General features: G+C 30.1%; 1 protein-coding gene and 1 long non-coding RNA gene across 3 annotated transcripts; one reads left to right on the top strand and one right to left on the bottom strand.

The window, feature by feature from the left end:
• The first annotated feature begins 3,989 nt into the window (after positions 1–3,989).
• LOC146935208 (uncharacterized) lies at positions 3,990–6,014 on the top strand. 2 transcript variants are annotated; one of them, XR_015030153.1, is made up of 5 exons: positions 3,990–4,363; positions 4,515–4,582; positions 4,891–4,927; positions 5,578–5,705; positions 5,798–6,014. It is a non-coding gene; the product is annotated as an uncharacterized LOC146935208 (long non-coding RNA). The 2 variants fall into 2 exon arrangements; XR_015030152.1 differs by having other exon boundaries at positions 4,891–4,951.
• A 2,659-nt stretch (positions 6,015–8,673) lies between these two features.
• On the bottom strand, positions 8,674–9,937 carry LOC146935207 (putative F-box protein At3g16210). Its single transcript, XM_085750359.1, has one exon. The coding sequence runs from the start codon at positions 9,907–9,909 to the stop codon at positions 8,686–8,688; it is 1,224 nt and encodes a 407-aa protein (XP_085606485.1). The 5' UTR covers positions 9,910–9,937; the 3' UTR covers positions 8,674–8,685.
• Between the last annotated feature and the right edge of the window lie 11,718 nt (positions 9,938–21,655).

Genomic DNA, 21,655 nt, shown 5'->3' with positions numbered 1-21,655 from the left:
TATGGTTCTTAACTATTTTTTTTTTTGTTTATTTAGTAATTTATTTAGTAAGAAGTCATTCGCCGGATCATGCATGTTTTTCTAGTTATAATGAAAAAAGTGCAGTTGGTTGGATCCAATCTATTCTTTGAAATAAACAACTCGCACACACTCCCTTACGAAGGTCTGAACTAATGGTAGAGTGTATAGGATTTGTTGGCTTCTATTTATAAATAAAAATTCTTCCACAATTCTTTATATGTCGGCAACCGGTTTACTTTTGTTCATGAACAAAATCCAGCCATCACAGCTTGTACAGGAAACAAGAAAATGCTTTACGATTTTTTAAGAGATGCAAATGAAATCACAGTGGTGGCATTTTCAGTACTATATTACATTGATGTCATTTCTCATCCTAATTATAACTATACTGCTAGGGGTGGGCATGGTTCGGTTAACTATTAACCGAACCGAACCGAAGTGTTGAAATGGTTCGGAATAACCGAACCGAACCGTTTAAGGTTTGGAACTAACCGAACTGAACCAAAGTTATGGTTCGGTTATGCTTGCCTATTAACCGAACCGAACTGAACCAAAACTAAAATTTTGAACCGAAATGTATTTTTTTATCCTTTTGCGAATTTAATTGTGTTTTTTTTGTCCTTTTTAAATTTAATTGCAAGGTATTCAAACATTATGATTATATTAAGTGTAATCCATTAATAAATGTTTGTTTGTGAATAATGGTGGTGATGAGAGTTTTCACTATGGATTTTCTTCTTTTGGCTCTGATGTTGTTATAACAAGAAAGTTGATGCTCTTGTCATTGAAATGTAGCTATCCTTAAACCGATGAACAATCAGATATAATCCAATGATCAAGATTTGGATTAGTTAAAGGCAAGAAAATTTAAGCTCAGTTCAGTTATATACTGATGTTCCTGTCAAGAGTACTTTTATGTTAAACAAACGTATATCAGATATAGCAGTATATTGTTAAAGTTTATACTTGCTAAACATAGATTTTTGTTGCTGTAAAAAAAAAATACGACACCGGTTTCCAAAAGACAACTTATGGAAACTGGTTTTAATTCATAAGAATTGAAAGTGAAACGTAATTTGTGTTTTTGAATAGAGACTGATTACAATAACAAAATTAGAGAAAAATGGAGAGAAGAAAAAGGTTTCAGTAGATTGACACAGTTTACACAGATTTTAGTGGATTGTAACCATGGCACAAGTTGGTTTATTTCTTACCAAAAAAATTTAATTAAGAGTCTCTGGTGTAAAAAAATGGTTTCTAATTTCAGATGTTGATTCATATATGGACACACATATAGAGTTAATTGAGATGTAATGGTTCGGTTCAGTTAATTGAGTTTGGTTCGGTTCGGTTAACCGTTCGGTTCAATTAATGAACTGTTTTTAAAATAACGGTTCAGTTCAATAACCAATGTAATGGTTCAGTTAATTTTAGTTTGGTTCAGTTCGGTTAACCGGTTCAGTTCAGTTATTGGATATTTTTGCCCACCCCTATATACTGCAAATCCACCACGTTTCTTAGTACTTGATTCAGGAGACTAGCAGACTAAATGTATTTTTTCCATTAGTGTCATATTTTAACTCTCATTATTTTGGATTTAAAACTAATAAATGACTATCTAAGAGAGAAGCAGTTATGGTATTGAAAGACTACTTATGTTACTGATAAATGACTATCTATCTATATCTATCTATCTATCTATATATATCTTTGTAATAGAACCATGGATTGTTCTTAAGCTTCTATCGTGCTGATGTGGCATATCTAGAAAAGCTCCAACTTTTCTTTTTATATTGTACTTGCTGTTATCCCTCTCTTAAAACCTAGCCAGTAGCCACATTTCCACCGTAAATTCATTTTAATAAGGTCTAATGGTACAAATCCTAAAAAAACAAAACCGATGCATTAAATATATCAAGGAAGGTCCAACTTTTATGAACGTTTTTTTTTTCTTCTATAGAATAGATAGAGAAGTTCATTTGGTATTCCTAATCCATACCTTTCATCTGTACATAACCTTTTAATTAGTGCACCTTTTCAATTCACATATTTATTTAACCAATTTAAAACCAAATATTGTTCCATTTATATATTGACCTTTTCTCTCATCTCTTCTCATGTTGTTGTGGTAACACTTTGTATCAATCAAGAGCTCAACAAGCACAAACAATGCAAATTAAGTCCTTAGCATTTTACGATAGATCTATGTCTCAGAGGTAAGACAACTTTCTTCAAGCACACAATAAGGTAGATTGGCTCTGAGAATATAGCCTACTATCTTTTATTATTATTCAAAACATTGTCTACGATTAGATCAAGCCTATCAAGTTATATTTGTGGCGTTACTTAGGTATAGATTAACTCTTATTATATATTGGTTTTTGTTGCATATCATCTTAGTATTGTTGTGACTTTGAATTTCTTACATTTATCCATTATAGGGGCATATATATCTACATGAATATACTGATGTACGATTTGTATTTTTGTTTTCACGTAGGGGAACAATATAGAAAATCAAGCTATGTAAAGAAAGGTTTTTTCCTTTCAAAATGATATTGATGTGGCTTTGTAATAATACATCAGTTTTATAATTTTTTTTTTTGATACATAAATTAATTATTCATAAAAACCTACTTTTGATCTAATGGTGAATTTAGATTCTATGAAGAAGAGATTGCATGATGAGAGGACCAGACATAAAGAAGCCATTAGGCTTGTCCGCAATGCAGCTTCTAATAGTTTACAAACTGGTTTGGTTCCCATTTTTAAGACATTAGAGAGTTTCACTTCAGAGGTTGTGTAAGCTCATGAAGAGGTTTGGTTAATCTTGGTATGTAGGAAAGAACCTCTTAAAACTCTCTGAAGAGGTTTGGTTAGATCAAGTGTCAGCAACTAAAGCTTTGGGTGTCAACAATACAATCATATAGACATAAAGGCACAAGATAAGAAGAATAATAAAACACTCACCACATAAAAGTCAAAAGCCGAATACAAATAAATAAATAGAAATATAAACTTTATGCAAATGATGCATGAAATGCAACTAGAACATGATCCGGATATCGCCCCAATTGGCACAATAATAAATCGCCCGTTCAACACATAATAAATCGCCCTCTTGGCACAAGAGTAAATCGCCCTTTCGGCACCGGAGTAAATCGCCCTTATTGGCAACCTATGACACAACTACATGCCATGCCATGCATGATACACACTATTTGAAATCATCACCATTTTCACAACATCAACTAAAATATTCAAACTTTCTTTCAAAATATTCATCACATTCATCAAAGCATTTTCTCTAAAGCACAAGAGAGTCAAATCATAATGCCATGCTATGCCACAAAAGATGAGACCTTTTCATCAAACATGAAATGCAATAAAAATTATCTTCCATCTTTTTATTTATATTAAAGTTTCCTCCTTTTATTAGGAAAAAGAGCTCTACTACCAACTTAGTCTATGAGATTATGACTAGATCCCAATCTACAGTTAGGCAAAATTTTGTACTACAGAATAATTCAGTGATTGTAAAAAAAAAAAAAAAAAAAAAAAAAAAAAAAAAAAAGTGGTCCATTTATGAGAGTTTGGATGTTGAATGGTCTCAAATTTAGTTTATAGTGATATGAAATGACCATTATATATTTGTGCATTTTATTAATGTGGAAGCACTTCCATCCTCTCATGAAAACTATAATAGTGCTTAATTAATTGAAAACAATATTATGTGTTGATGTGCTAGGTGCTAATTCTGCAGCTTTTTAAACAAAAATGTTACGTCCTCTACAAGTTGAAATTCAAAGCATGAAAGTCGAACAAATGACAACGCAAATGAATGGTATATGAAAATTAATAGAAAATATAATAATAAAATTAAGTGAAATTTTTCTTCTTCATAGTAGGAATAAAAAATGGTATTTCAATAAATAAATAAATGACTAGAATTGCAAAGTTGATTGTGATTTTTTCTTCTTCTTATAACTGCCTATTTTTCAACATAACAACACATGACTAAGCATTCCAAGGGTACAACAGAGTTTTAAGGGATTCAAAAGGAGAGTAGCTGCTCTATAAATTCTAGTTAAAGTTAAACATAGAGATATCCAACAGGGAATAGGGAATATGAAGGAAAGGTCTAGACAAAGAGATGTAAAAAGTAGGAAGAAATAGGTGACTATGAGCATTGCAATCACATCTTTATGATGCAAGAACTACGACTAGGATATGGAGTCACTGCAAAACCACGGAAGAAGCCGCACACCACGTTGTCGTCGGTGTTGGAAGGTCGGTCTTCTTTCTTGGAGATGGCAGTGAGTAGTGTAGGGCGCCAGTCAGTGTATGTACCGACATGAAAATTTAGCTCTACTCTATTTAATTTTCCTTGTTTTGGTTGCATATTTCCATTTATTTTGTGTTTTCAAATTCAATTCCATGGGACAAAGGTATCATTATTGATTTCTTGGCTTATCAATATGAATATTTGGCAGGTTGAATATATAAGAAAGGCATGTGAGGGCCATGGATCAGTGAATTTCTTCTGGGGGCCTAAGTGAAGGTAATTTTCATTTTCTCTTGTTGCTTTGCCTTTAGGCATGTAGAGATTGTAAAAGAACTGAAGGAGAAAAAAATAACCATATGATATCAAGGTAGGCGTGTTGCGGTGTTCGACACTCGCCGGTATCTGACACTCTTATGACACTCGTCTTTAGCTTTTTTAATAGTAGATGAATGAATAAAGGTCAAATACAATGAAATAATTTTTTTAGACATTAAAGTTTATTTTACATTGTTTCCTATTGGGCTACTAAGGATATTTTTGCGGGGCTTACACTTTGTTAGTTTTCATATGCTTTCTTTGTACAGGCATTGCAACCTGAGGCATGAGGAAGTGACCTGATAGGTGAGACAGTATATGAGGCGGGAGGTAGTTAATTTCATAATTTTCATGTGTAATGGATGTATTCATATATGTGTAAAATATTTTCTACTTTATTTGCATCTTTATTTGCATACAATTGCCTTCATATCTTCACAGTTATATTCATATGCTTTCTTTGCTTCTGTATTTGCTGCTATCTAGTGATGTAATAATCTGATAATGATATATATAGGGAGAGGCTGTACTGCGATGCATGTTTTAGTGCTAAGAAAGTCTGTTATCTTTTCATTCTTTTGAAGTAATGAAACACGGTTTATATTGTGCTGTCAAATGCCATCAGGCTTTGTCCGGCAGTACTAAATTGTTTTTGGTTGTATCAAGTGCCACACCATATTCCTATGTTGATGCACAAGTGGTAGGTGTATAGTTATATTTTCTAAATAAGTCAATCACGTAAATTCAACTTTTGTTGCTGATTTGTATCTCAACTAAACCATCATTTTTGTTTCATTTATGGGCCTCTAGAAGCAAAACTATGGCAGGTCGGTAGCGATAAGTCTTTCATGTTACATACCTCGTAAAGCACACCATCGATGAGAATGGTTTTGCACTCATTATCATCATTTTTATTTTATTGTTTAAGACCTAACATTGGTGAATATATTATGCAGCTGCGAATGCTTGGCATGTGAATAGAAAAAGAGGTTGGTGATACGTCTCATCATTCATCAAACACGCAAAAGGACTTTGTTGATTATGTGGAATTGCATATCCCTGCTGCTAAGCATTAATACTTGAGGTATTATTTACTCTTGTAATCATAATATCTAAGGTTTACCCTGATATATTGGATGGAATGGTGCTGATCTATTGACGAGGGTTGCACAAAAGTTTGTAGGAGAGAACAAAACTATTAAACAGTTGGAGTTGAATAAGTTTTATACAGCCTTTGGCGTTTAAAGTTGCTGCTATGGTAACAACGAGGTGGATGAATTTTAGTTTGATTACTTTTGTATATTTATTTTTTGTTAGATCAAACAATCAAGTAGTGATGTTTTGTTGGACAACTTTATATTTTGATATCAAGTGGTGATGTTATGTTGTATGAGTGTTTAGGATCAAGACTTTCATGTCATTTTTTGCAAATTTGATGTTTATCAAAATGTAATTGTGACATTCTTGAGAGTTAGATCAATTATTATAAACATTATTTTAGTACTAAATATTTAGAATATCAAGGTAGATTTTATATATAAAAAAAAAGGTTTTTAGAGACGGAATTGCGATCTGTCTCCGTAGAGACGGAAATTTAATGAATAGAGACAGAATGTTAAATTTTTTGACAGAGTTTAGAGACGGAATTATATTAGATTGAGACCGTGGTTTCCGTCTCTAACTGCGACGGATTTTCAGCTTCTTTGATATAGATCTTAGCGACGGGTTTTATATATTGGAGACGGATTGTTTCCGTCTCTATCAGAGACGGAAATCTAAATTCTGTCTCTAAAGGATTTAGAGACGACGAATTCAACGACAGACCTATTTCCGTCTCTGATTCCGTCTCAGACATGTTCAGAGACAGATTTCTCGTTTTAGAGACGGATTTTGCCCGTCTCTATTCCCAATTTTTCAAGTAGTGGCAATTAAACATATTCTTTTCATATTTTTTGAATATCCTTATGGCCTTTTAAATTCTCACATGTTGTCTCCGTGAGCTTAATTCAGTTGGTAAAGGCAATGCATAATATATGCTTACCTTAATTTTGAAAGCTTCAATTTTTCTTAAGTTAGAATCATGATGATGTGACACTCCTTAGAGAAACTTCTCACTCTCTCTTATACTATCTACTTTTTACTCACTCTTTTTCTATATAATAATCTCTAATATTATTGTAATTAAGCTTTCGTTACATAAAAAACTTACCCTTTTTTTTATTCTATTAATGTTTATATAAGATTGAATAGTACTAAAAGCAATCTTATCTTAAAATAATAGGGCTATATTCTCACTATAATAGCAAAACATATTTACATTAAAATCTCACCTTTTTTTCTTCTATTAATGTTTATATAAGATCGAATAATACTAAATGAAATGTTATCTTAAAATAATAATGCTATGTAGCAAACATATATAATAAAAGAAAAAAGACAAAATAATATTAGAGAACATAAACGTCATCCGGAAAAAGAAAACAAACAAAAGAAAAAGGATTACGCAAAGTGACAAGAAGATAAACCAAACCATTGACTAAAAAATCTAAACAAATAAAAGTCTGAGTAGAATTGCACAAAGTGGAGGTTTGATAATTTATTAACACAAGAATTGTTTTTTTAATTAATATGAGATGCCTTAGATAGGATATAGGAAAGTAAAAGTAAGCAATAGCGTTGCATAATTTCCAAGAAAATGATCAAAAGATAAAAAAGACAAAATCATCCGAGATTAATCATATGCTAAACGAAGCTTATTTCAACCTTTCTAATAAGCGATATTAACAACAAGCATAATTGCACCGTTGTGATCCCGAAAAAAGAAATGTTCTTACATGATTACACTATTAAGATAAATTATGATAGATGTCTTTAAACTTATAAAATATTATAAGATCCATCAAAAACTATATTCATTGTCCTTAAACACACCCTACAATATAAATCAATCCAAATTCTTATATTTTTAAACAACACTCATATTTCAATATAATATCACTACATTTCAAAATATAATATTATAGATCATTCTTTCAAAAAAAAATTATAGAATCATTGAATTTTATATCATTATACTTATCATAATTTTATTTTTATCATTTATAAAAAATTACAAGCACTATTTTAATCAAACCCGTGCAACGCACGGGTTACATACCTAGCTAGGATTGGCAAATCAAAAATTGCATAGTCTAACCTTTGCATTAAACTTCTATAAATATATTCTTTGCTGCTCAGTCATAGAATTTTTGTAGTTCCATACATTAATTATTATTTTTACCAACATATCTCTATTTATTTTACATCTTTTTATTCATCAACAATAATTATTATGTTGCAAAAATAAACCAACTTTCTTTCTCTTAAAAGATAAAATTATAAAAACAATAGTAATTACAAACAAATTTAATATTACCATCGACTTTCTTAATTGCTGTGATTTGGTTAAAAATGTCATATATTTATCGTGAAATACGAAGAAAACTATTAATGTACAAAAACTTGGAGTATATATTTTAACATTTTTATTTATATACAATAATAATTTATGAAGTTAAAAAATTTGCACCCCCTGACCTAGGGTCCTGGATACGCCACTGCAAAACATTCGATTATTTTGTTTGTAAAATTACTCTGAAATTTTACTAGCTCGATTCATGAGTCACAGGATATAAAAAGAAAAAGAACAAAAGCACAAACTCAAACAAAAATATGTCGATCATTCGGTTATCATGTTCTTCCATATATGAGCTATTCAGTAAAAGACAAAATATCATTGGAAAATAAAATTCACACCAGTCTGAAAATAGAAAGAGAATGAAGACTCATAAGGCAAATTGTACATCCCGTCTAGATAAATAAATAATGAAGCTAAAATGTGATTTTTATAAACCAAGTCAAAATACAAAGACAGCAAAAAATCACTTGAAAACAACAAAATTCATAATAATCAAATACTTTCTTGATTGCTCATATCGGTGATCGACAAACCTCTTTCTATCATACAAGGTAAAATACTGATAAGCACAATCATAAATTTCGAAGTGGTAAACATGAAAAACAAATTAATGATTTATTCCTTCAAACGAGAGAAAACTTTTCTTGTAAATTGCAAGATCATAAAAATGTGCTGCTTTAACACCAAGTTCTTCAGTCTTCTGAGTACTTAAACTGAAACAGACTAGCTTACCATCTTTTTTTTTGAAGAATATATCACCATTCTTTCCCGCTCCAATAAGACGATCAATGTAAGGAAGTGGTCCAACAACGAATAGTTTAGTCCATGATTCTTTCACACCGAGTTCACCTAAAACTGATATGTAAAATGTAGTTGTATCTAATAAATACCATGAGATCGAAGCAATTGATCCATTAAATACCACCAATCGTCTTTGCACAAAACCAAGATTAAAATTTGTGTCTATGTCTAAAGGTAGGTCTATGGGTATGATTGTGGTAAAAAACATCTCATTACTCAAGTCAAATGAAACCAAAAAATGTTCATCACAATTTTCACTTTCAGACCACCAATGAGACATTCCATCAATGTACAATGGTTCGTATGAACCACTACAACAACGCTTAGGCATATTGACATCAAGTTTTCTCCAAGAGTTACACCTTAGGCTATAAATCTCCCATTCAGGTTCATAAGATATTTCGCTCCATGACACGTCTTCGTATCGCACATTAAGACGTTCAAGATGTCCGCTACTTATTGGAGTAAATTGTATGTACCTAATAATCTTAAAGTCGTCTTTAATATAGTCATAACCAAATCCATGAACATCAATTGAAGCCTCACGATAAGGTGGTACAAACTCAATGGGGCTGAATGGAATGACCTTGAATTCACTGGCAGTTGGGTTCCACAATAAAAGTGTGTTTCGTTGTTTTAGACAAAGAGTTCCGGTAAAAGTATCACACCCATAAAAATCACAATTATAAAAATCACCGAAAGAGTTGTTCTCCTGAAATGGATTTGGAAAGTCTAATTTGACTTGATTCTCATACCTCTCACCAGAAAGTAAATAGAAAGAGCAATGAAGAGAATAATCAGGACATTCCACAACCTCATATAAGAGGAGCGAAGTACCATCGTAATAAGAGTGAGGAATAGATATGAAATTATTTCGGAAACAAGGGTTTTCAAATAAGAGAGCCCATGTTTTTCTTACGCATCCAAATCGCTTCAAAGGTTTTAAAGAAAGTTTTGACAAAATAGAGAATGCAAGATCATTGGGTATGTAATTTCTAACCTTGTTTTCACCTTGAGATTTGGCCACCATCTCTGAAAATGTGGAAGCAAAAGATATGATGAATTAGAATGTCGTTGTAAGCGATACTGGCTTTGTAGTTGGCAGTATTTTTAAACTAACTAGTTTGGACACCCGTGCCAAGCACGGGCTAGAATTTCGTCATATTTAATGGAAAGAATATTGTGATGTATCAATTATTAGTTAAAGTTCCTGTGAACTTAGCTCAGCTGGTATGGACAATGCATAATATATGCAAGGTCCGGGGTTCAAACTTCGGACACCACAAAAAAAAAGTGTCATTTCAATCTGATCATTGGATAAAATATTGGAGGTCGAAGAACAAATAAGTGAAAGAAAAAAAAACTCATATATGAAAGCCTTAAATTTTTGGATGAAGATGCGACATCATTCTCACTTGTGTGGTTGTTTTTTCTGCAATGTGTCGAATCACACAAGTGTTGTCTCCCCCGTAAGTCCCAATGGTGATATCATATACGCTTCAACATTTTTGGGGAGCGGAAGTGCTTCGTGGTGGTGGATCACAGACACGAAGAGTCTCATATTTAATTGAGAGATGTTAATGTGTCAAGTGTGGATTAAAATAACACATTGAATGCCATATAATAGATATTGAACAATATATAAGTGAGATGACTTATAATGTCATAAGATTTTGGATGTAACTGTGATGTCAATCTCACTTGTGTGCTTGCTCTTAGTCTAATGTTATGATACAATCCAATACAGGTTCCCACGAAAGTCCCAACATTATTATGATTTGTTTTCTTAGTTTTTGGGTGTCATTTGTTAAATTTTGTATCTTAAATTTTAGTTTTGGGATGTCATTCGCTTCCATGAAATTTTTTCATTCAACCTCTATTATTTTAAATTTCTTCAATCTTAGTCTTTGGTCCAATTTCACAATGGAAAAATGTAGACGTGTTCTACTAAGTTGACAAAATACACTTATTAGATATTTTAAATTGATGTGACATTTTTTTGAATGAATCTATTATTTTGGTAGCATGATTACCCAGTAATTTTCAACACCTTCAACAAATTCATAAAATTAACAGCAACTCATTTCATTCCCTACGAATAAAGCACACACTCCTTAGTTTTTCCCTTATTATTTCTCTCTTGTACACATTCCTTTTTCATCTTCTTTCTTTTTCTAATTTACTTTCTCTTTTCTCTTGAAAGAAAGGAACAAAGACATCCCTCTATGAAACTATCACCGACCACATTTTTTACCATGTTGTGCCTTTGAGCCTATTTGATTATCAAATCATATCACAAATACATATAGTCTCACACCTGAGGGATAGACGTTAATGTGTCATGTATGATTTAAACTTCTACATTATATGTAAGAGTAGATAATAAGCAAACATATAAGTGATATGACTAATATATCTAATGTCTTAAGGTTTTAGGTTTAAATGTGATGTGAATTTCACGTGTGGGGTTTCTTTTAGTCAAATGTGATGATCAAACTCATTGTAGGCACTCTAAGAACTCCGAACATCATGATGAACTGTTTTGATAGTTTTTGAATTTCATTTGCATAAGTTTTTTGATATTAAATATACATTTTTGGATGTCATTCACTTTCATTCAATTGTTTTTATCCAACCTCTATTATTTAAATACCTCCACTTTTGATCTTTGGGGGGATCTAACAATGAAAAAATGCACGTGTTTTGCTGAGTTGACAAAACGATATTTTAAAATTATGTGACATTTTACAACTGAGCCTATTTTTTTTTTTGGTGTAATAACTACTCATAAATTTTAACTCCTTCAACTAAACTATAAAATTACAAATAACTCACTTTATTTTCAATACTTTCACGGACGAAACACACACTACTTTTTTTCCAATCATTTATCTCATTTTCAAATTACTTTTTCGTATTCTTTCTTTTTACAATTTCCTTTCTCTCTTTTCATGAAATTTAGAATCATAAGCCTCTCTCCATGAAATCACCATCAATCCACCTTTTTAATCATGTTATACTCCCTCCGTCCAGGATTAACTGAGTCATTTGTTCATTTTACACATATCAAGAAAAACGTATAAATGAAGGAGAGAGAAAAATAGTTTTAAGTGATCTTGTTAAGTATTGGTGCATTCTCCACTATTAGAAATACAAAGTGGAATATATTGAATTGGGAGTGATGAAAGTAGTATTAATTAGCGTTATGAAGAGAAAAAAGTAATTAATATTGCATTGAAAAGTGAAATGGCTCGGATATTTTTGGACACTTTGTTTTTGCAAATGACTCAGTTATTATAGGACGGAGGGAGTACCTCCGCCTGACCTTATTTGGTTGTGTCACCAGATCATAGACGCATAGTTTCACAGTTAAGAGAGATGTGTTAATGTGTCAATTGTAATTTATAGTTCCACATTAGATGCAAGAGTAGATGTTGAGACACTTAAAAATGAGATGACCAATATAAGAGTAGATGTTTAATTTTTATATTGAATTTAAATTTTTTGTTGTTGTTCGCTTCCATGTAATTTTTTTTTATCAACCTCTATTATTTTAAATTTCTTCAACCTTTTGTCTTTGGTGAGATTTAAACATAGAAAAACTCTAATGTGTTATGTTTAATTAACAAAATGCGTGCTTATTAGAAATTTTTAAATGTTAATGTGTTTTTTTAATTAAGTCTAATTTTTAGGTAAATTAATTACTCAAAAATCTTGAACTTCTTCGACTCACTTTATTCTTTATAACCTCGTGCACAAAACACAATTTTTTTTACCGGTATCATTTATCTCAATCTCAAAAAAAAAAATTCTATTTTTCTTTCTCACTTCTCATGAAAGAAAGGAACCTCTGTTTGACCTTATTTGACTATGTCATATATTTACGGACGCGGGAGTCACACAATTGGGGAATAAATGCTAATATGTCAAATATGAGCTAAAGTTCTACAATTGATGGAATAGTAGATGTTGAATAACATATAAGTGAGATGACATGTATATATGTGCCTAGATATTTTGAATGAAGATATAATATTAATCTCATGTGTGTGATTTCTCATAGTCTAATACGATGATACAATCCAATGCAAGCTCTATGGGAAGAACAAACATTATAATGATTTTTTTTTTGACAAAACATTACAATGATTTGTTTTGTTAGTTTTTTAGTGTCGTTTGTTTATTATTTTATCTTAAATTTGATACTTTGAATGTCATTCGTTTTCATGCAATTTTTTTTATTCAACCTTTATTATTTCAAATTTCTTCACCCTCTGAACCCCGGCCACCACAAAAAGAAAATGAAAAAGCTAGTTATGAGGTGTCAACATAGTTGAAAAGTCGTAACTTTCTCTTGATGCTTTTGCATTTTATTCCTTTATTAAAAAAAGAATTAAAAAAATTAATCTTTGGTCTTTTGTGGAATCTCACAAAAGGAAAACATAGATGTATTATACTAAGTTAACAAAGTACAGGTTTATTAGACATTTTAAAGTGATATTTTTTTAATAACTCTAATATTTTGGTAGTATAGTTACCCAGAAATCTCCAATTTATTCAACAAACCCATAAAATTAACATCAACTTATTATTTTCCCTTATTACTTCTCTATGTTCAAATTTCTTTTTCATCTTATTTCTTTTTCTAATTTACTTTCTCTCTTCTCATGAAAGAAAGAAAAAAAAATCCCTCTTTGAAACTGCCACCAACCCACCTTTTTTACCATGTTGTGCATCTGATCTTATTAGGCTATCTCACCAAGTCACAAATACAAAGAGTCTCACACTTAAAAAGAGATGTTGATGTGTCATGTGAGAGTTAAACTTCTAGGTTGGACGCAAGAGTAGATATTAAGCAACGTGTTAGCGATATGACCCGTAATGTCTCAAGGTTTTGGATCAAAATATTGCGTCGATCTCATTTGCGAGGTTTCTCTTAGCCAAATGTGGTGATCCAACCTATTGTATACTTCCGCAGAACTTTGAACATTATGATGAATTGTCTTCTTAGCTTTTTTTATGTCATTTGCTTGGATTTTATATTAAATAAAAAAACTATTTCCATTTTTTATTTTATTTCAAATTCCTTCACGTCTGGTCTTTGGTGGGATCAAACCATGGAAAAACGCCAATGTGCTATGATGAGCTGAAAAATGCATGCTTATATTGTTTCAAATTCCTTCACTTTTTGTCTTTAGTAAATGAGTTACATACGTATGCAACAAAAAAACAATGTACAAATTTTGATATTGAATAGATGAAATATTTGGGAATGCAAATAAAGGTCAAGGTTTCAAATTTAAAAGGCAAGAAAGTCCGCATTTTATTTTATTTATTTTTACAAAAGAAAGTCTGCATCCTTATTTACTTTGAAATACATGTTGTCGTATACATTTGCGTTGAAACCATTTGATTGTCATTGCTATTGCTATAAATACAATAATGAGCTGTTAATTGATGTTATATATTTCTTAAAAAAATGTTTCATTAGAAATATGATATCGCATATTTACATGTTAGCATAGTGAATGATGACACAATTGAATTTTGAGGGAAGAGAAAATTTAGTTTTGTATAAAAATTGAGACCCAAGTTGCTAAGAAAAATTAAAAGCACTTTTTAGTTTCAAAAAATAAAGTAGAAAATTTAGCCTCTATCTCACTATATGCTTAAAAATATTTTTTCAGATTCCGTGATTAGATCTATGTGATAAGTTGTTAGAACTTGAGTATATTAAACTTATATAATTATATGATATTCTCATGTTCTTCAATAATATTTTTTCTTTTAGAATTTTCCAAAATTTAGTCTTCTCAGTTTGAAAAAACTAATTGAGGCTTTTTAATGACTACTATAGAAATTTAAAATCAACAATTTAAATAAAACAATTTTTTTCTGATAAATTTTTTATGTGAGTAGGACTCCGAAGACTCGCCTGGATCAGATGACATTTCTCATGATTCAAAAAGTATTTAAAAAAGTATTTGCACATCACTCATTGAATAGATTATCGTGATGGCAACAAAAGTTGAATCAACAACTTCCTTCAAAAAAAAAAAAATTGAATCAACAACTTTGTGGTTGAGTGAAAAGAGTGGTGAGTTGTGAACTTTTTTTAGGCTTTTCTTTATGTACTGAACCTTTGTCATTTATTTGAATTTATTTTTGAAGGAAACATTTATTTGAATTAAAACACATATAATTAATTTCCAGGTAAATGATAGTGTGTTATAATATTCACATCAATGTATTTATTTAGATATGTTAATTTAGTATGATCAATATTCATTGCTTTGTTTTTCTTCAAAAAAAAAATATTCATTGCATTGTAACATTCTATATTTTTTTGTACGACTTTAAAAAAAAACTGTACAAAAAAGGTACATTTTAGCTTTAAATAAGATATTAAAAACATATTTAAATTGAATTGATTTGAAATGTTGGTGGACTTTTTTTTTTTTGTGAGATGTTGGTTGGGTTTATCAATTCCTATCCAACCATTCTTATTTTATTAAATACTATTAATATGATTCAAAAGAATTTAACGAATCAATTCTTCTTATTCTTACTTATATGACCAAAAAATAATTGGGAATTTCATTTGATAATTGACTAATATATAGCCAAAAAATAATTGAGAATTCCCTTTTACATATTTGACAATTGGCTCAACTTAAAATTCCAAAAAAAATAAAAATAACATTGGCACAGATCTCTGAATTAATCCTTCACATGTGTATGATAGAATTATTTATCTTGGCACATTTGTTTCCTTTACTTACTTAACCATCTAATGAACCAAGATAGAATAGTACACGTTATTCTATCTTCTTTTTTCTTTGGCTACTTTTTATTGGTGGCTTCGCCCGGGTTCAAACCGGAGATTGTCTTAGTATATACATTTACTTTGTCATTAAAAAAAAATCTTGGAGATTGTCTTATATTATGTGACTTCAAATTGAAAAATAATAGTGGAGTAGTGAGTTGAGGCTTCTATTTTCTATATGATCAATTGCTACACAGACACGCACGTCTTCATAAGAATGCATCCAGAATCTCATTGTTATTCTTATCGAAGGTACAATTATCTGAACAAATAAAAATCTTTGACTCTGAAAAAAATTGTACATAATTAAAAAACAACAACAAAGTCTTATCTTACTGAGTGGGATCGATTACATGCATGAATCAAACATACAATAATGTTCTATCAAAAATCATGTCTTTCTCTAAGACATTTATCTCCAGATTCTTCTTAATAGGTCTCTCTTATAATTTTTCTAGGTCTACCCCTACATACTCAAACCATCCAAGTCTAGTTTCTATAATCTTTTCTTCTATAGGAGCAACCTCAACTCTCTCTAATGTTGTCATTTCTAATTTTATCTCATCTAGTCTTAGCACACATCCAACACAACATCCTCATTTCCTGGACGGATCTCTTTGGAGACCCATGGGAGCCATGATACCCCAAGAGTTTGGTATATATATATCATATTAGGCGTAAATATATAATTAAATTTCCGTCAGCTGCAGTGGAAGGGTGACCACTCTTCAGAGAGATCAACAATTATAAAAACTACCCAACCAATGAGCTGTTAATTACTTCTTGCTATTTCTTGAAACGGTTTCATATATATTAAATACATTATTGGCACCCCTAATAAAATAACTCAAAATCTGACACTGCTCATTTATACAATGCTTACATTATGTTTATGTTGGTTCTTCACTGCCAAACACTCTATCTCTCGTACGACATCGTAAATCTTACAACTAACTGATAAAATTTTCCCTAACATAAGTGGTCCTTTCACACATGTTAATATCAATACTTGTGTGAAACTATTGAGGCTCGAAAACAGTATCTAACATGATAGAGGAACTGAGTAACATTTTCTCAGGAACACTCATAGAGGAGTCATAGACTGTATATGCACAAATGTTGAGCAAATGGGTTCCTATGAGGTAGTTATATATAGAAAAATTAAATCAAAAGAATTTGAATAGTGAAAGCAAGATGTCCTAAATCAATGGGATGGGAGTTAATTTCATTTTGTCTAAGAAACAGAAAATAGACTGATTATGACTCTTGGTTCATTAGATGGTTAAGTAAGTAAAGGAAACAAATGATTATAGTTAATTGCATTAATCTTGATGGCTATTAATTTCATTTAACTTGACAGATTGTAAAACACGATTATAGTAATACTTTGTAAACAATGGACAAATGACTAAATAATTTTTTGTTATTTCTTTCAATGCTTCCTTAGTAGTTAAGACAATGTTTATTAAAAAAAAATAAAAAAATTAAGAAGCTCATTACCCTCTGGTTGCCAAAATTGTCGGGTCATTGAGTAATTTCAATTGTAAATTTTCGGTTGACATTCTAGTACATTAAATATTCCTTCGAATTTTAGCAAATAACATTTTGATGTGTATATTTATTAAAAAAAAACATTTTGATGTGTATATGAAATAAAAAATTAAATGCACATTTCAATATAAGGTTGCCACGTGTACTATCAAAATAAAATAGGGGAAATATTTATAATAGAGATAATTAATTTTTTAGATAGGTTATGACTGAGAAGTAATGTTATTATTTTTTTTTAAAGAATATTATTATATGTAATCAATCACACTTATTGTGTTACCAAATGTATTAGAGTTATTGTTATTTATGTTTATAACTTATTGCCCATAAATGGAATTTTAGATACCTTAATTATTCATAATCGATTTTAATATTATTTTTTGAAATTATTTTCGAAATACAATTAGTTTTCTAAAAATTGATTTTGAAACACACCTAATATAAACATGTTTTTTTTATCAATAAGAATCATTTTATGATAATTAAGTAAAAGAAACATAATTTGTCTTGTTTTTTGTTGACAAAAAACAAAAGTTATGTTTATGATGTTGAATCCTGCAAACATAAAAAGTTCATTCACACATTAAAATTAACCGAAAAAACGATGATCTAAAGAATATTTGATAACAAAATAAACCGTATTTCCATATCGGGACTAACGAATACATGAATAATACAATAAAATCTATAAAAACCCACAATTCAATAAAGAAATAAAAAAAATATTATTCTTCAATAATTATATATATATATAAAAAACAATATCATTCGTAGATTGAGTGCAAATGGGAATCAACATCAAAAACATTGAAGAAAAAAGTACTCCAATAAAATATAGAATCAGTCATTACAATCATTTTAAATAAAAAGAACACCAACAATATACCTATCAAATAAACATTCTCAATTTTTCTCTTGATACATAAACATTCTTAAAATTATGTGATTAGATCTATGTTCTAAGTTGTTAGAACTTGAGTATCATAGGATGAACTTACATATTTGGACAACATACATGATGATCTAAGCTTTTGTCAAAAAAAAAAAATACATGATGATATAAGCTATACAATGGATTGAAATGAAAAATTGATTCAATTTTTGAAATCTAGAGCAACATGCTCTCCTATAGAACCCTCAAAAATAGCATTAGCAATTAGATACAAATATAAAAAAATCAACCCCATAATCCACCATCATCTAAATAAAAGACACACAATACATATTTTAGGGGAGAAAGATGAAAATGATGAAAAATGAATTGTCTATATATGTAGGGAGAAAAATCATGTATTAATTTACAAATAAGTCATGATCCATTTTTATTGGCTCATGAAAAATAATGAGTCATGCTCCTTTTTTGATTGGTTGATATAAAACAAATGTGTCATAATCTATTTTGATTGGATGATAAGAAAACATTAAATGAGATAAGGAAGGTGAAGATGCCAAGTGTACTATCAAAATAAAATAAGGGAAATGTTTATAACAAAGATGTTTCTTTATTTTTTTATTATATTTTCTAACTCGGTTTTTAAAAAATAAATAAACATAGGTCATGTAAAAAAAACGATATCATGCTAAAATTATTTAAATGCATAATTCTTTGACCAAATCATATCAATAATATTTTTAATCAATATGAAATATATATTGCCATTTTCGGTTCCTGTCATATTTATAATAGTATTATTTTTGGAAAAACAATGCATCAATTTAGAATATTTCATAAACAAATAAACATAAAATAATAGCAATAAATACCAAATGCATAAGAATGCTTGGTTTAGTTTAGGGTGCCACATGTCATAACCATACTTTGAGTTTATGATGCCACATGTCATAACCAAAAGAAGAGAAAATAACTTCCATAATAGGACATGAAATAGGTCCTAAATTTATATTATATAGATGAGAAAGTTAGGTGGAATGAGATTGTCTTTAAAATATTAAAAGATACTTAATTGCGAAATAAATGTATTGTCATTTTTAACTTCTTCACATTAATAATTATTAAATTTTATGGGTCCTGCTAACCAGTGCGTCCGGGGCACTGGGTTAAGTATACCATAAAAGGGAATTATTACCATAAAAGGAAACTGTTTTTGACTTTATTATAAATTAATTACACAATTTCAATGCATTAACTACTATATAATTTTCTTTTTCATATCCTTAACTAATGTCTGGGGCACCGGTTAGCATTTCCCAAATTTTATTTATAGACACTTTTAATCACTTTAAAACTCTTTTTTTTGAGGGAAATCACTTTAAAACTTAAATAAGAAGTAACATTGTAACCTAACATTGTAACCTTTTGTCAAAAAAAGAAGTAACATTGTAACCAAAAAAATAAGAAGTAACATTAATTCTGTAAAAAAAATAAAGAAGTAACATTAATTTTATCAATAAACAATATCTAATAACATTAATAAGTTATTCCTTTAAAAAAAAAACATTAATAAGTTGGATTTTGCATTTCTTCTGTTACCGGTGTAGAACCCGCGACATGCACGGGTAAGTAAATATATACTCCCTATGTCTCTTAAATAAAATTATTTTACAAAACTTATAGGTATTAAGAAAAGTTGTTGGGTAAAAAAATTATCAAAAAAAGTGTGTAATCCATTTTTGAATTTTCCTTTATGTATAAATGCATTCAATATTGATTTTTTTTTTTTTCAAGACAATTAGTAGTTGGGTCCTGCTAACCGGTGCCCCCGGGGCACTGCCATAAAAGGGAATTATTACCATAAAAGGAAACTTTCTTTGGCTTTATTATAAATTAATTACACAATTTCAATGCATTAACTACTATATAATTTCCTTTTTCATATCCTTAACCAGTGCCCCGGGGGCACCGGTTAGCATTTCCCTTAGCGGTATTATAAAGGGTATAGTTGGAAACACCATTAAAAAGGGGGTATATTTGAAAAAAGAATAATGAATGCATCTAGATGGTCTTATAGAGACAAAAAAATTGGTATTATAATATGTATTGGAATCCTGAAAGAAAAGAAAAGATTCTCAAATACACATTGTAAGGTTTTTTTATTCCTTAAAAAAAAATTGTTTTTATCATAATATGCTAGGAAGGTTACTTTTATTCAAGGTGAAGTGGAGAATCCAATATTCGAACTCCAACCCCTACCCGTACAAATAATATTCATGGTAGTTATCAATTGTACAACCTAATTTTTTTGTCATAATTAACATTGACAATTGAGGGTAGTTGCCGAATTCGAATTTGTGTATTAGTGATTTTCAATAAAGGAAAAAGATATAAGGATTGTAATTTTATATTTGTTATCAGTGCCATGGTATATCAATGCCTATTTTGCATTGTAAATCTAATTTTATAGAAAGATAGAGAACATGAAAATTATGTAATTTTTTTTACTAAAGATGGAGGGATATATGGAGCGGCTGACGACCATAAAAGTGGTGGCGGTGGCAGCTAGGGTAGTTTGTAAAGGGAGAGAGAAAATATGAGGACTATATATATATATAGAGAGAGAGAGATAGAGATAGAGATAGAGATAGAGATAGAGATAGAGAGAGGAAAGGGTTTTTGGTAGAAAACTCAGAATAAACACTACTTAGTTTTAGTCGTTTGGGCGCAATTTCCTATCATTGGAAAACCTGTCAAATAGGATTTTGCTTAGTTGGACAACCTTAGAAGCAAATGCTTTAGAACTCTGAACATTTTAAATAATTCTCACATGTAGGAATATAGATAGATAGATTCCTCATGCTAAACAAAATATATCATTCTATGTTGACCCTAGCAGACCCCTTCATTTTTCTTTCATCCTGTATGTTCACCACCTTATAAAGATCAAATGAAAATATAAATTTAAATTTGGGTTAAGTATGTGATTCGTCCCTGCAAATAGGGGTCGCTTAAAATTTCGTCCCTGCAATCGCTAATCCTTTTTTTTTGCCCCTGCAAAGTTTAATCAGTTAAAAATTCGTCCTTTGACCCAGTTAATCACTGCCACATCAGCAATTTACCAAAAATGGCATGGGAATTGACGAAAATACCCCTGGCTTAAAAAAACTGGTATGAGGAATCTAAATCATATAATGAAATTAAATAATGGACTAAAGCATTTTGCTTACAAAAAGAAAGCAATGTAAATTTCCATTAGATTAAATCATGAGTTATTTAAAGGCATAATCACCATTCACTACAATCTTTATTTAAGTATCATAAATGATCAGAAATACACTGCGTTTTGTTTACAACCAGCAAAATCAGTATGACAATCTATAAATGTTGGATCTTTGCTTGCAGTCAAGCAAAGCCTAATTTCATATAAATAATCTTGATTCTGAATCTCTTGGCATCGAATTTGTGGCTTGCAGTTCATGTGTTTTCTTATAGCATCGAAAATGG

The sequence above is a fragment of the Medicago sativa genome, chromosome 3 (genome assembly GCF_051527215.1).
Source record: "Medicago sativa cultivar Bolivia chromosome 3, Bolivia_mono, whole genome shotgun sequence".
Taxonomy (NCBI): Eukaryota; Viridiplantae; Streptophyta; class Magnoliopsida; order Fabales; family Fabaceae; genus Medicago; species Medicago sativa.
This window is presented reverse-complemented; position numbering and strand designations above follow the sequence as displayed.

Bases quoted from the DNA above. Each gene is read 5' to 3' on its own strand.
- LOC146935207 (XM_085750359.1), bottom strand. From the start codon at position 9,909: ATGGTGGCCAAATCTCAAGGTGAAAACAAGGTTAGAAATTACATACCC.